The sequence below is a fragment of the Artemia franciscana genome, chromosome 17 (assembly GCF_032884065.1).
Source record: "Artemia franciscana chromosome 17, ASM3288406v1, whole genome shotgun sequence".
In the NCBI taxonomy this organism is placed as follows: Eukaryota; Metazoa; Arthropoda; class Branchiopoda; order Anostraca; family Artemiidae; genus Artemia; species Artemia franciscana.
In genome coordinates, this window is record NC_088879.1 from 8,168,872 (window position 1) to 8,183,084 (window position 14,213).

Here is a 14,213-nt window from a genome sequence, read left to right on the forward strand (position 1 = left end):
AACCAAAAATCAGAGGGCAACTAGGCCTCCTCCCCCGCTCCTATTTCTCAGAATCATTCGATCAAAACTATGAGAAAGCCATTTAGCAAAAAAAAGAATATGCAAATTTCATTTTAATTATTCATCTGCTAAAATCTAGCAATACTAAGCTGGTGGAGCTGCATTAGCTGCATGTACAGGAAAGAAAATTGCTGATAAAATTACTGATTCTTCAAATACTAAAGGTGAAGGTTTATTTATACAATTAGAACTGATTAAAGTTTTTAAACAGCACGGTAGACCCTGAAATTTTGCTAAAGCTGAGATTGCACAATTCAAAGAATACTCAATTACGAAAAACGGGGAACGTCAGAAAAAATTAAAAATCACATGGTACAATTGGCAGATATTGATTTATTGATTATTCCTTAATTTCGAGAGATTTTTTCTCGGTATAACTAACTCATTAAAATAAAAAAAAAAGAGTGTGATGTAACCAATTATGACTCTATGGAATTGTCTGGGACGCATTGGACTTGTTATTTCAATGATCCCAAATACTCTTTTGTGGAATTTTATGATTCATCTGGAATTCAACCTGGAAATAAAATCGTCAACTACTTAAAGACTTCAGATAATCAAATAGCCTATCATTTTTTTCAAGCCCAATATTTAACGAAATGAATTGTGGTCATTTGTGTGCTGATTTTGTGAAAGAAAATTTAAGGGAATGGATGCACAGAATTCTATTCAAGTTTATTTTCAAATATAAATGGAAGAAAAACTTGAAAAGATATTATTTGTTTATTGTGGAAGTTCTAATATTATGGAAATGTTAGTAATACTTTCTTAGTACCAAAATTTTTATTTAGTGCCTCAGGTTTATCTGCTTTTGCTATTTTACCCCTTGCTTCTTTAAGTCTTGGGACAGTTCTGATTGAAATACTTGAAAAATATCTAAGAATAGCATAAAGAAAGGCTAAGTATAAAACAGTGTATTATCTCTATTTAGAATCGCTTGCTATGGATAAATCAAGTGAATTGATTAATGAAGAAATAGTTAAACTAAAAAATAAATTACGCAAAAACTTATGTTGAGCGCGATTTCATGACATGCAATTAAAAAAATTGTCCGTTCCCAACGTAAATATAAAGTGTTCTCGGTTGAGACAGTTCTGACCCAGTGTCTTGGCTCTGAAATTCATAACGTGGAAACTTTTGTTGTGTCACAGCTTTCCAGCCTGTGTCAAAACCATTGCCATATCGATATTTTGTATGTAAAAAAAATAAAGAAATACATGTCTAGACGGAGCCTGAAAGCTAAGTTTTCAGATGCCGCTTTAAGGGCGTCAATTTCAAAAACGAAATATTAGTATGTTTTCTGATCAATAAATTTATTGTCATTGAACTGAATAAAAAAAGTTTCCTAGTTGAATGGGTAGGTGTGCCGTCTGGAAAGAGGGCTAGAAACTAAATTTGTTTTACGATATAGAAATATTTTTATACCATAGCCCAGCCTGATTAGCCTAGCCGACCTTGCAATGCTTTATTCATTATTCTTGAAACACATATTAACTAGTAGGCTTACTATTTTAGTTGTACTGCAACTCATATATTGCCCAGATATAGCCCTTGGCTAGACCCTGTATGACAAATTCCGACCAGATCTTTTGACATTAGGGGGAGTTGGAGAGGGAAATCTTGGAAAACACTTGGAGTGGAGGAATTGGGATGAAGCTTGGTGGATAGAATAAGCAATTGCCCTTACTATGTGATTGATGTAACTGTACTGGATTTGTTCTCTTTGGGGGAGTTGGGGGGAGGGGTTCAGTGATTTGGCAAGTTTGGTGCTTCTGGACGTGCTAGGACAATGAAAATTGGTAGGCATGTCAGGGAGCTGAACAAATTGACTTGATAAAGTCGTTTTCCCAGATTCCACAATCTGGGGGGCTAAAGGGAGAGGAAAAATTAGAAAAAATTAGGTATTTATAACTTACAAGTAGGTGATTGGATCTTAATGAATTTTGATATTTAGAAGGACATCATGACTCAGAGCTCTTATTTTAAATCCTGACCAGCATTAAGCCTCTGATTTCCCTTTTAAATCTATCTATTGATTATTCAAATTTTGTTAGAGTTCATACCATATGAGCTCTTAGCTCTTAGCTCTCTTCTTGCCTTGTCACAAGTGTCATATAAGCTCTTAGCTCTTGTTTTTCTTTTGAAGCCCCTAAAATATTAATTCTTTTATAATTACCACCTAGACCAGTGGCTTTTAACCCTTTGATGGCTTTCAAATCTATAAAAATTTTTTATTCTGATAAAACAAGTTTCATGGACATAACCAGACTATAGTCTGTGTCCCTATCAGTCCCTAATCAGTCAGTATAACAAATAGCTTAAAAAACAATAAATACACAACTTAATAGAGGGTAGCAGTGTATAGGTGCACAAAAATCAGGATGAACATTCATTTATGCCAACCCAATTTGGTTTTGTAAGGGCCACTATACAGCTCATGCCTATGAGTAGTGCCCTTGATGACAGATAGGCCTATTCACTGATGTTACTTTTGAAAGATATAAAAAAAAACCATTAGCTACCTGTAGATTTCAGAATTTTGCCTGATTTAATAAGTGTTTAAGAATTTGTGATGCTCTATTGCAGCAATTTGAAAGTTACCTTCATGGGAGATCCATGGAGGTAGTATTAAATGACATTGTTTCATCCTTCCACCTATTAAAACATTGTATGCTGAAAGGCTCCATTCTAGGTTCTTAGCTTTATTTGGTATATTTTGACACCATGAGGTTTTACCTTCAAGATGTTTATGACACTGCTTTGGCTGATAACTCCATATTAACAATTTGCTCAAGTTCTGTTAATGAGCTTGTGCAAAAAGCTAATAAAATGTTGACAAGGCTTGAAGTTTTTATGAACTTTATTTTCATGACCTTCTGTATAGTAAGAACACCAGCTGATGTTAGTAATCTTGTTATGCCATCTGGGAAGCCTGTGCACTACTGTGCAAAAGGTGTGGTAGCCCACACCCACTCTCAAGTTAAAAATACCTAAATGTTTCAAATTTTTCCACTCCCTTCAGGTCCCCAGATGGTCGAATTGGGCAAAAACAACTTTATCAAGTGAATTTGTACAGCTCCCTGAAAAGCCTACTGATTTTCATCATCCTAGCATGTCCAGAAGCACCAAACTAGCCAAAGTACTGAGCCCCACCCCCCTAACACCCCCAAAGAGAGCAGATCTAGTTTGGTTACATCAATCATGTATCTATGACATTTATAAGCGTTTTCCAAGATTTCCGGTTTTCCCCTCCAACTCTCTCCAATGTCAACAGATTTGGTCAGGATTTGAAGTAAGAGCTCTGAGTCATGAGTTCCTTTTAAATGTCAAATTTCATTAAGATCCAGTCACCCATTCTTAAGTAAAAATACCTTAATTTTTCTAATTTTCCAAATTAACAACCCCCATTTCCCCTAAAGAGAACGGATCCATTCCAGTTATTTCAATCACATATCTATAACTTGTACTTATTCTTCCCATCAAGTTTCATCCCAATCTCTCCACTCTAAGCGTTTTCTAAGATTTCCAGTTTCTCCATCCAGCTCCCCCTAATGTAACCAGATCTGGTCAGGATTTAAAATGAGAGTTCTAAAGCACAAGATCCTTCAGAGATCAAATTTCAGTAAGATCTGATCACTGTTTGTAAGTTATGAATACCTCATTTTTTATAATTTTTCTGAATTACTTCCCCCTCAACTCCACCAAATAGAGTGGATCTAGTTCAGTTATTTCTGTCACATATCTTGTACTTGCACTTATTCTTCCCACCAAGTTTCATCCTGATTTCTCTGCTTTAAGTATTTTCTAAGATTTTCAGTCCCCCCCCCCAATGACACTGGATCCAATCAGGATTGAAAATAAGAGATCTGAGTAATGAGGTCCTTCTAAATATGAAATTTCATTAAGATCCAATCACTCCTTCGTAAGTTAAACATACCTCATTTTTTCTATTTTTTTTTAGAATTAACCTCCCCCCCAACTCCCCCAAAGAGAGCGGATCCGTTTTGGTTATGTCAATCATGTATATAGGACTTGTGCTTATTTTTCCCACCAAGTTTCATCCTGATCCCTCCACTCTAAGCGTTTTCCAAGATTTTAGGTTCTCCCCCACCCCAACTCCTCCAAATGTCACCGGATCCGGTCGGGATTTAAAATAAGAGCTATGAGACACAATATCCTTCCAAATATCAAATTTCATTAAGATCCAAACACTTGTAAGTTAAAAATACCTAATTTTTTCTAATTTTTCAGAATCAACCCTGCCCCCCCCCCCAACTCCCCCAAAGAAATCGGATCCGTTCCGATTATGTCAATTATGTGTCTAGGACTGATGATTATTTTTCCCACCAAGTTTCATCCCAATCCTTCCACTCTAAGCATTCTCCAAGATTTTAAGCCCCCCCCCCCCCCCCCAACTCCCCGCAATGTCACCAGATCAAGTCAGGATTTAAAATTAGACCTCTGAAACACAATATCCTTCCAAACATTAAATTTCATTAAGATCCAATCACTCCTTCATAAGTTAAAAATACCTCATTTTTTCTAATTTTTCAGAATTAACCCCCCCCCCCCCGCGCCAACTCCCCCGAAGAGAGCGGATCCGTTCCGGTTATGTCAATCACATATCAAGGACTTGTGATTATATTTCCCACCAAGTTTCATCCCAATCCCTCCACTCTAAGTGTTTTCCAAGTTTTTAGGTCCCCCCCCAACTCCCCGCAATGTCACCGGATCCCGTCGGGACTTAAAAAAAGAGCTCTGAGACACCATATCCTTCCAAACATCAAATTTCATTAAGATCTGATCACCCATTTGAAGGTTAAAAATACCTCATTTTTTCAATTTAACTGTTCCCCCACTCCCCCCCCAGATGGTCGAATCAGGGAAACAATAATTTCTTATTTAATCTGGTCTGGTTCCTGATACACCTTGGTAGATACCAAGTGCCATAAAAACAATTTTTTCTCAAAAAAGCTGTCAAACACAAGGTGTACTCCACCTTGCAAAAAGTTGGATAGCATAGTAACAATACTAATTGGCAGTTTTATAGCCTAGTAAAAAATTTTGGTGCAAATGACACTCTGGTTTTTAGAAGGTTTAGAACAAAAAAAGTTCACTTCAGAAGGTTAGATTTTGTTGTTTTTTTTTTCCTCTTTCCTTTTATTTCTGAGCACTAAGGACAACTTGGTGGAGGTCCTTGTCAAAATATTTGCTTGATTTTCGTCTTCATATTTTGCTACTGGCTGACAAAACCCTTGTTTTTCACCTTTTGATTTTTCTCTTTTTCATTTGTTATTTCCTTTCTTGGTTTCATTCATCATGCATAGCCAGATAGGCCTCAGAACGTATTTATTGTTATCATTCATAGGAATTGAAAATATACGTAATTGTTGGTTGTCTACAGGGCTGAAGCCATCCTACACCACATCCAGTAAACAGTTATTTATTACTGGATCCAGTAGACGAAATTTATACACGTAGACAATATACGTATCTTAATACAATAATGATAAAGCAGGAAAAGGTAATTGAAAAATAAACTTTGAACACATAGAATATTAGGAAAGGTTTTCAATAAGAGTAATAAGCTATACCAAAATCTTTAAACAACCATAAATTAATAGGAATGATTAAATGAAAATCAAAGCAAGAATAAATCAGAATTGATAATCATATTATAAATGACAGATACTGCTATGGAACACATAGTTAAAACTTGAAACAAACAGACATGAAAATGAATGCTCAAATCAAACTTAAAACAAATAGAATTACCACAATAAAAGCAGCTCTGCAAGAGGAGAAAAGACAGGATATCTTTTTGATAACAGTATATATATCACAAAAATCGTGGCTGCCCAAAGGTAAAAACGCGTATATACATAAAAGGCTTTATGATCACCTTATGAAAACGGGAATGTTAAGTGAAAACCAGTTCGGCCTTAGGAAAGGCTTTGAATGTGGTCAAATCCCTTTGACTTTTTTTTTTCGATTTTAGAAAAGCATTCGATGCAGTGGATTTTAATATTCTACTCAAACGTCTACAACCCCTTGAAGTTCGTGGTAACTATTTGAAGTGGTTTGATAGTTTTCTAAGTGGTAGACCTATTCAAATTGTATTAAATGATGTGTTTTCTTCTCCTTTTCAAGTGAGGTGTGGTGTGCCTCAGGGGTCTGTTTTGGGACCACTTCTATACCTTGTGTATGTTGATTCAATGCGTTTCTACTTACCTGAGTGTGGTATTACGACTTTCGCGGATGATACTGCTTTAACTGTGTCTAGTCAATCTGTCAATGATTTGCTGTTGAAAGTAAATAGGGTATTAAAGGCATTTTTTGTATTTACAAGTTTGAGCCATTTGTCAGTGAACGTTAGTAAAAATAATTTTATGATTTATAGGAGAATTGGTAAGCCTCCATGTGTTGATAAAAAGATATTTTTTAATGGTAGGCCTTTGTCACAGGTGCATGAAGTGCGTTATTTGGGATTCCAGCTTGATTGTAATCTATCTTGGAAGAACCATAGTGATCTTGTTGCAGCTAAAGCTGCTAGAGTTTTGGGAATTTTGCCTCGATTAGAGCATGTTTTACCATTATCTGTTCTTTTATTATTGTATCACACCATTGTTGCGCCTTATATTTCTTATGGTTGTGCCCTTTGGTCTAGTAATTTCTATGCAAATTTTAAAAGAGTGCAGATCCTACAAAATAAAACAGTAAGTCTTCTTGGTAATTATGTAGAAACTGTGAATGATACTGCGTCATGTTTTAAGAAATTACAAGTGCTTAAAATTGGTCAGATTCGAGATTATCAAGCTGCCGTTTTTGCGTATCGATGTTACAATGATGTATGTCCTCCAGTTTTTACCAATTGTTTTCGAGTAAATCGTTAATTCCACAGGTGTGAGACTAGAGAGGCGGATAATTTTATTGTTGAGTACCGAGACACTACACGTGCAGCTTTCGGAATTAGGTATTTAGCTCTGGCTATTTGGAATGATATCCCAGCTGGCATTAGGGAGGCAGAACACATTGGGTCATTTAAAGTAAAAATTAAAACAAAACATTTATTGGGAGTGGGGAGATATTTTTTTTCTTATCATTGTTAGCCTTTATTTATGTATCTGATATTAAAGGGTAATTGAGTGAGAATTTTTTTGTCCTTCTTTATTTTTTAAATAAATAGGTTGAGAATCAGAGGATTGCAGCCGTCCAACATCAGGCTGCTTGAGCCTTCCCCGGGCGGTTGTGTGTATGTATAGTTTTTGTAATTTAGTAGATAATAAAGCATTCATTCATTAAAAAAAAAAAAAAAATGGTGGAAAAGCTTAACATAAATAAGTTGATAAATTTTGTACTTTTGTTTGGAATTAAGTCTCAGCTATTAGGCAGGAGGCTTGTCAATTCTTGTGCAGCCTGGGGAGGGGAGCCTGCTGGAAGCTTTGGGTAGGGGGGCTTGTCGGAAGTCTCAAAAATTCTTTTTTTGCCCAAATTGTCAAACTATTTAAGAAGCTATTGGATGCACATTTATTGTACTCTTTTGGCATAGGACTATAGAACTTTAACTGAAAATGGGGACGGGTGAGGAGGAACCCCTTAGATACGAAATAATCTTGCTTGTTTTAAGTTATAATGTCACTTTTCACTTTATTAAAAAAAATGATACAAATACACGGATATAGAATGAAACATGCAGTTTGGGTACTAAGGCGGCAAAAGCTCTTTTATCGCGAGGGCATGATTTTACTTCGCAAATTATATTTTGTATCTAAAAGCAAACATGGTACACTAGATGAGCTCTTCCTCGAAGTATTGTTTTACAAAAGTTAAACTTCGATTTAAAGGGTGGGGTTTGAGAGGGCGGTAGGCTTTCTCATATTTACAGTATTCCTGGCGAGGGTATTAAAAATCAACAGTAATTCTGTGAAAGAAGATTTTTTTGTGCAAATAACACTCAAGTCGTTTGGAGTGTTTAAGAGAAAGGGAAATTACACTAGTTGTATTTGTGAACCCTTGCTATATTGTTTTTAATTTTATTTTTTAACAAATAAACGTTTTCAGTAAACAATGTTCTAGATGGTCAAGGGACGGTAGACCTATTCTTGTTTGTGGTAATTTGTTTTAAGTTTGACTTAGTATTTTTATGGCACTTGGTATTAACCAAGTGACATATAGCAATCGCAAATTCTGTTGGTCTGTCGGTCCCGGTTTTGCTACTTTAGGCACTTCCAGGTAAGCTAGGACGATGAAATTTGGCAGGCGTATCAGGAACCGGACCAGATTAAATTAGAAATAGTCGTTTTCCCGATTTGACCAGTTGGGGGAGTGGGGGGCCCGTTAATTCGGAAAAAATAGAAAAATTGAAGTATTTTTAACTTACGAATGGTTGATCAGATCTTAATGAAATTTGATGTTTGGAAGGATATCGTGTCTCAGAGCTGTTATTTTAAATCCCGACCGGATCTGGTGACATTTGGGGGGGGGGAGTTGGGAGGGGGAAACCAAAAACTTGGAAAACACTTAGAGTGGAGGGATCGGGATGAAACTTGGTGGGAAAAGTAAGCACAGGTCCTAGATACATGATTGACATAACCGGAACGGATCCGCTCTCTTTGGGGTAGTTGGGGGTGGGGTTAATTCTGAAAAATTAGAAAAAATGAGGTATTTTTAACTTACGAACGGGTGATCGGATCTCAATGAAATTTGATATTTAGAAGGATATCGTGTCTCAGAGTTCTTATTTCAAATCCCGACCGGATCTGGTGACATTGGGGGGGGGGGTTTGGAGGGGGAAACCTAAAATCTTGGAAAACACTTAGAATGGAGGGATTCGGGATGAAACTTTGTGGGAAAAATAAGCACAAGTCCTAGATACATGATTGACATAACCGGAATGGATCCGCTCTCTTTGGGGTAGTGGGGGGGGGGGGGGGTTAATTCTGAAAAATTAGAAAAAATGAGGTATTTTTAACTTTCGAACAGGTGATCGGATCTCAATGAAATTTTATATTTAGAAGGATATCGTGTCTCAGAGCTCTTATTTTAAATCCCGACTGGATCTGGTGATATTGGGGGGGAGTTGGGAGGGGGAACCTAAAACTTGGAAAACACTTAGAGTGGAGGGATCGGGATGAAACTTGGTGGGAAAAATAAGGACAAGTCCTAGATACATGATTGACATAACCGGAACGGATCCGTTCTCTTTGGGGTAGTTGGGGGGGGTCTAATTATGAAAAATTAGAAAAAATGAGGTATTTTTAACTTACAAACGGGTGATCGAATCTCAAAGAAATTTGATATTTAGAAGAATATTGTGTCTCAGAGCTCTTATTTTAAATCCCGAACAGATCTGGTGACATTGGAGGGGAGAGTTGGGAGGGGGAAACCTAAAACCTGGAAAACACTTAGAGTGGAGGGATCGGGATGAAACTTGGTGGGAAAAATAAGCACAAGTCCTAGATACATGATTGACACAATCAGATCGGATCTGATCTCTTTTGGGTAGTTGGGGGGGGGGGGGGGTTAATTCTGAAAAATTAGAAAAAGTAGGTATTTTTAACTCACGAACGGGTGATCGGATCTCAATGAAATTTGATATTTAGAAGGGTATCGTGTCTCAGAGCTCTTATTTCAAATCCCTACTGGGTCTGGTGACATTGGGGGGGGGGGGGTTGGGAGGGCGAAACCTAAAATTTGGAAAATACTTAGAGTGGAGGGATCGGGATGAAACTTGGTGGGAAAAATAAGCACAAATCCTAGATACATGATTGACATAACCGGAACGGATCTGCTCTCTTTGGGGTAGTTGGAGGGGTGTTAATTCTGGAAAATTAGAAAAAATGAGGTATTTTTAACTTACGAACGGGTGATCGAATCTCAATGAAATTTGATATTTAGAAGGATACCGTGTCTCAGAGTTCCTATTTTAAATTCCGACCGGATCTGGTGACATTAGGGGGGGAGTTGGTAGGGAGAAACCTAAAAATTGGAAAACACTTAGAGTGGAGGGATCGGGATGAAACTTGGTGGGAAAAATAAGCACAAGTCCTAGATACATGATTGACACAACCAGAATGGATCCGCTCTCTTTTGGGGGGGGGGGGATTTAATTCTGAAAAATTAGAAAAAATGAAGTATTTTTAACTTACGAAGGAGTGATTGGATCTTCATAAAACTTCATATTTAGAAGGTCCTCGTGACTCAGATCTCTAATTTTAAATCTCAACCGGATGCGGCGTCATTGGGGGGGCAGTTGAGGGGAACCGGAAATCTTAAAAAATACTTAAAGCGGTGAGATCAGGATGAAACTGGATGGGAAGGATAGGAACCTGTCTAAGACACGTGACTGACATAATCGGACCGGATCTGCTCTCTTTGGTTGAGTTGGGGGGGGGGGTAATTTTGAAAATTGAGGTATTTTTAACTTACGAAAGGGTGACCAGATCTTAATGAAATTTGATATTTAGAAGGGTCTTGGGCTCTAAAGCTCTAATTTTAAATTCCGACTAGATCCTGTGACATTGGGGGGATTTGGAGGTGGAAACCGGAATTCTTGGAAAACGTTATTAATCGTATCTTAATGAAATTTGATATTTAGAAGAAATTCATGTCTCAGAGCTCTTATTTCAAATCCCGACCAGATCTTTTGACATTGGGGGGAGTTGGAGGGGGAAATCTTGGAAAAACGCTTGGAGTGGAGGAATCGGGATGAAGCTTGGTGGATAGAATAAGCAAATGTCCTTGATACATGATTGACGGAACCGTACTGGATTCGCTCTCTTTGGGGGAGTTGGGGGGAGGGGTTCATTGATTTGGCGAGTTTGGTGATTCTGGACGTGCTAGGACGATGAAAATTGGTGGGCGTGTCAGGGAGCTGCACAAATTGACTTGTTAAAGTCGTTTTCCAAGATTCGACCATCTGGGGGCTAAAAGGAGAGGAAAAATTAGAAAAAAATTAGGGATTTATAACATACGAGTGGGTGATCGGATCTTAATGAATTTTGATATTTAGAAGGACATCGTGACTCAGAGCTCTTATTTTAAATCCTGACCGGCATTAAGCCTCTTATTTTCCTTTTAAGTCAATCTTTTGATTCATAGAATTTTGCTAGAGCTCATACCATATGATCTCTTGGCTCTTAGCTCATCTTGCCTCGTCACAAGTGCCTTATGAGCTCTTAGCTCTTGTTCTATTTTTTTCGTTTCGGGATTCATCTTTAACAATATTTTTGTTTTATGTTTATATGCTTATTCATTTTAATTTCTGTTCTTTCTGGATTTGATTTATTTATTGATAGTAGTCTACGTTTGTTTTAGGTTTGCATTAATAAATGCGTTTATTTATGCTTTTCTTAGGTTTTAAAACGACCATTTACTTTCCTTTGAAAGATTTTGTTTTTAAAAAACCTTTTCTCTAATTAGTACACTAAACAGCTTAAATGCAGATATCTTTATGTAAGACATTTTAGGAGTTTAAATTAATAAAAATATTTATGCACTGTCATTTTTGCGATTGCTATTCTTTCATGACATTACATTTCCAGTTTTATAAAAAAAAATGAAGTCTACATATGTTTAGACCTGTAGACCATCGTGGATTCAGAATTAATTGCAGAAAATATCAAGTTCCTAGCTTAAATAGTTTAGTTGCAAAGCACAGAACAAACAGATAGACTGATGGCCACTTGGCGAAACCTTAAGACGAACAAAAATTATTACTTCACAGCCTATCTAACATACATCGATAAAACTAGTGCAAATAAAGCAACTGGGGATAGTTCCCTATGTTTCTAGGATTATATAAAACTGGTGCTTTACTGAAAACACAAAAGTCAAGCATAAAAAAGAAGAATATTTGGTGACAGTTACTGATATAACAACTTGTGGCCGGCGTTTACCCCCCCCCCCCGGCGTTCACCCCCCAGAAAACGACCCCCTCCATTCGCGAAAAATATCTCCCCGCGGAAAGTTCCCCCTTGAAAATACCCCCCCACGAAAAATACTCCAAGCGGAAATTACCCACCCCCCAGAAAACAAACTCCAGGGGAAACACCCCCTGCCGAAAATAAGGCGTTCCAAAATTGAGATTTTTATTGTAGTTTTTTTCCGTAGGGGGAAAGGAATTTGGTAATTGTGTATTATACACCACTCACTCTACTTTACTGTGTGTAAAACTCGATAACAAACCGGTTTCTTCGTTAGTTTAGTAGAAAATATGGGCTTTATCTTTGCACATTAGGGGGGGGGGGGGTAAAATTTAACGGGTCTGCATGCAAAATGTGTTAAGTACAATTATTCTACATATTATTAAGTAATAATCGTTGAACAAACTCCTTTCTTCGTTAGTTTCTTCGTTACTTTAGAAATAAATTTGGGCTATATATTTACACATTACGGGGGGGGGGGGTAAAGTATAGCCGGTCTGTATGCAAAATGTGGTAGGTACAATTATTCTGCATATTATGAAGCAAGAATTGTTGAACAAACCCGTTTCTTCGTTAGTTTCTTCATTACTTTCGAAATAAATTTGGGCTTTATATTTGCACATTAGGGGGGGGGGGGTTAAAGTTTAGCCGGTTGGCATTCAAAATGTGTTAGCTACTATTATTCTGCATATTATGAAAGAAGAATTGTTTTCTGATTTCAAACTGCCCAAATACTTAACCCCCTCCCCCTTATGTGCAAATATATAGCCCAACTTATATATTTGCATCTATTCTGTCACTTGCCTCTGTCTTGTCTCGCGATAAGCTCAAAGAGACTAACGACCAAACCAGTTATTCCTCGAATTTTACATAGCGTAAACTTGAGTGAGTGGCGTTTAATACAAAAGTACCAAAATTCCTTTTCCCTACGGAAAATATAAAAGCGAAACTCAAATAAAATTCTCAAATTTGGAAGGCCTTATTTTCCGGGGTAGGGAGGTATTTTCTGCGGGGGTATTTTCCGCGGGAGTATTTTCCAGCAGGGTAAACTCTTGGAGGGGGGGGTAAAGGCCTATAACCATCACAACTCGTGTAATAGACTAAGGAATCGTTATAAATTAGTTTGTTGCTGTGAGGTGACGTACTCAATTTTGAGTCCTAATATATATATATATATATATATATATATATATATATATATATATATATATATATATATATATATATATATATATATATATATATATATTCAAAATTATTCTTCAGAATCATTTCAGAAAGTTTTTTTTATCTCTGTAATTGTTTTGCATTCTCGTTTCTTCAGAATTATTTAGAAAGAGTTTCATATCTCTGGCTGCAATAGTTTAGTTGCAAATCAAAGAACAGCTAGACAGACAGACGGATAAATTAATTTATATAGATTTACGAGCATCTGTGATTTCTTTGATTAATATTGAGCACATTCTGGTGCTTTTAGAATCTTTCTATTTAATTAATTTTCCGAGTTCCCAAGCAGTCCCAAATTCCAACAAACTAAAGTCCCACGTTCCAAATTTTGACAACACTATGCCTAATCTGCAACAATAAAATTTGACAATGGAAAGGCCTTTTTGTGGCCTAGATTAGAGAAATTTCCAGCGATAAAAATTCTCCATAACGGTTTCCTTCCAGGCGGGTGTTGAGCGGCGCTAGGAGGCGAGAAAAGCATCTGGTTGGTTTCTTCCCAATTTTGCCAGTGTGTCGGAAGTTCGTTTGATTGGTGTCATGGCGTTAGAGATTCTTCATTTTTGGATTTAATATAAAAGAAAATGAAGTTTTTCGGCAGTTTTATCGTTTCCCTTGTATCAATCTTAGGTGAGTTGGGTTTATTCTTTACAGTTACAATCTAGGATACAGAAATTGTTTAAAAGTTTTATTCAAATGAGAACGTTTGTTAAATAAAATCTTTTACTAGAATCAGAAATAATAGTAAAGGTCTTGATTAGGGGCTAATGAGAAGGACATATGTTAAGAAAACAATTCTTACTTCATAATATGCAGAATAATTGTAACTACCACATTTGACCACAGCTCCACTGTACTTCCCCCTCCCAAGCCCGAACTCTCCTAAGAAAAAGATATATAGCCCAAATTATATATTTGTCATACATTCCGCCACCCATCACAATTCTTTTTCTGGTTCTTGTTTTGTCAAAGTTGCTTCAATATGCGGGTACACGGGTTGAAACT

The 14,213-nt window shown here is 36.8% G+C and overlaps 1 protein-coding gene across 2 annotated transcripts in view; it reads left to right on the plus strand.

Annotated features, from left to right (window-relative positions):
• The first annotated feature begins 1,321 nt into the window (after positions 1 to 1,321).
• LOC136037782 (laminin subunit beta-1-like) overlaps positions 1,322 to 14,213 on the plus strand; it is a 142,588-nt gene continuing 129,696 nt past the window's right edge. The window contains exons 1-2 of one of the 2 annotated variants that reach the window (XM_065720611.1): positions 1,322 to 1,417; positions 13,656 to 13,838. In XM_065720611.1, the coding sequence (XP_065576683.1) occupies positions 13,793 to 13,838 (46 nt within the window). In that variant the 5' untranslated portion in view covers positions 1,322 to 1,417; positions 13,656 to 13,792. The remainder of the gene's footprint in view (positions 1,418 to 13,655; positions 13,839 to 14,213) is intronic. The other variant, XM_065720612.1, reaches the window with a different exon arrangement.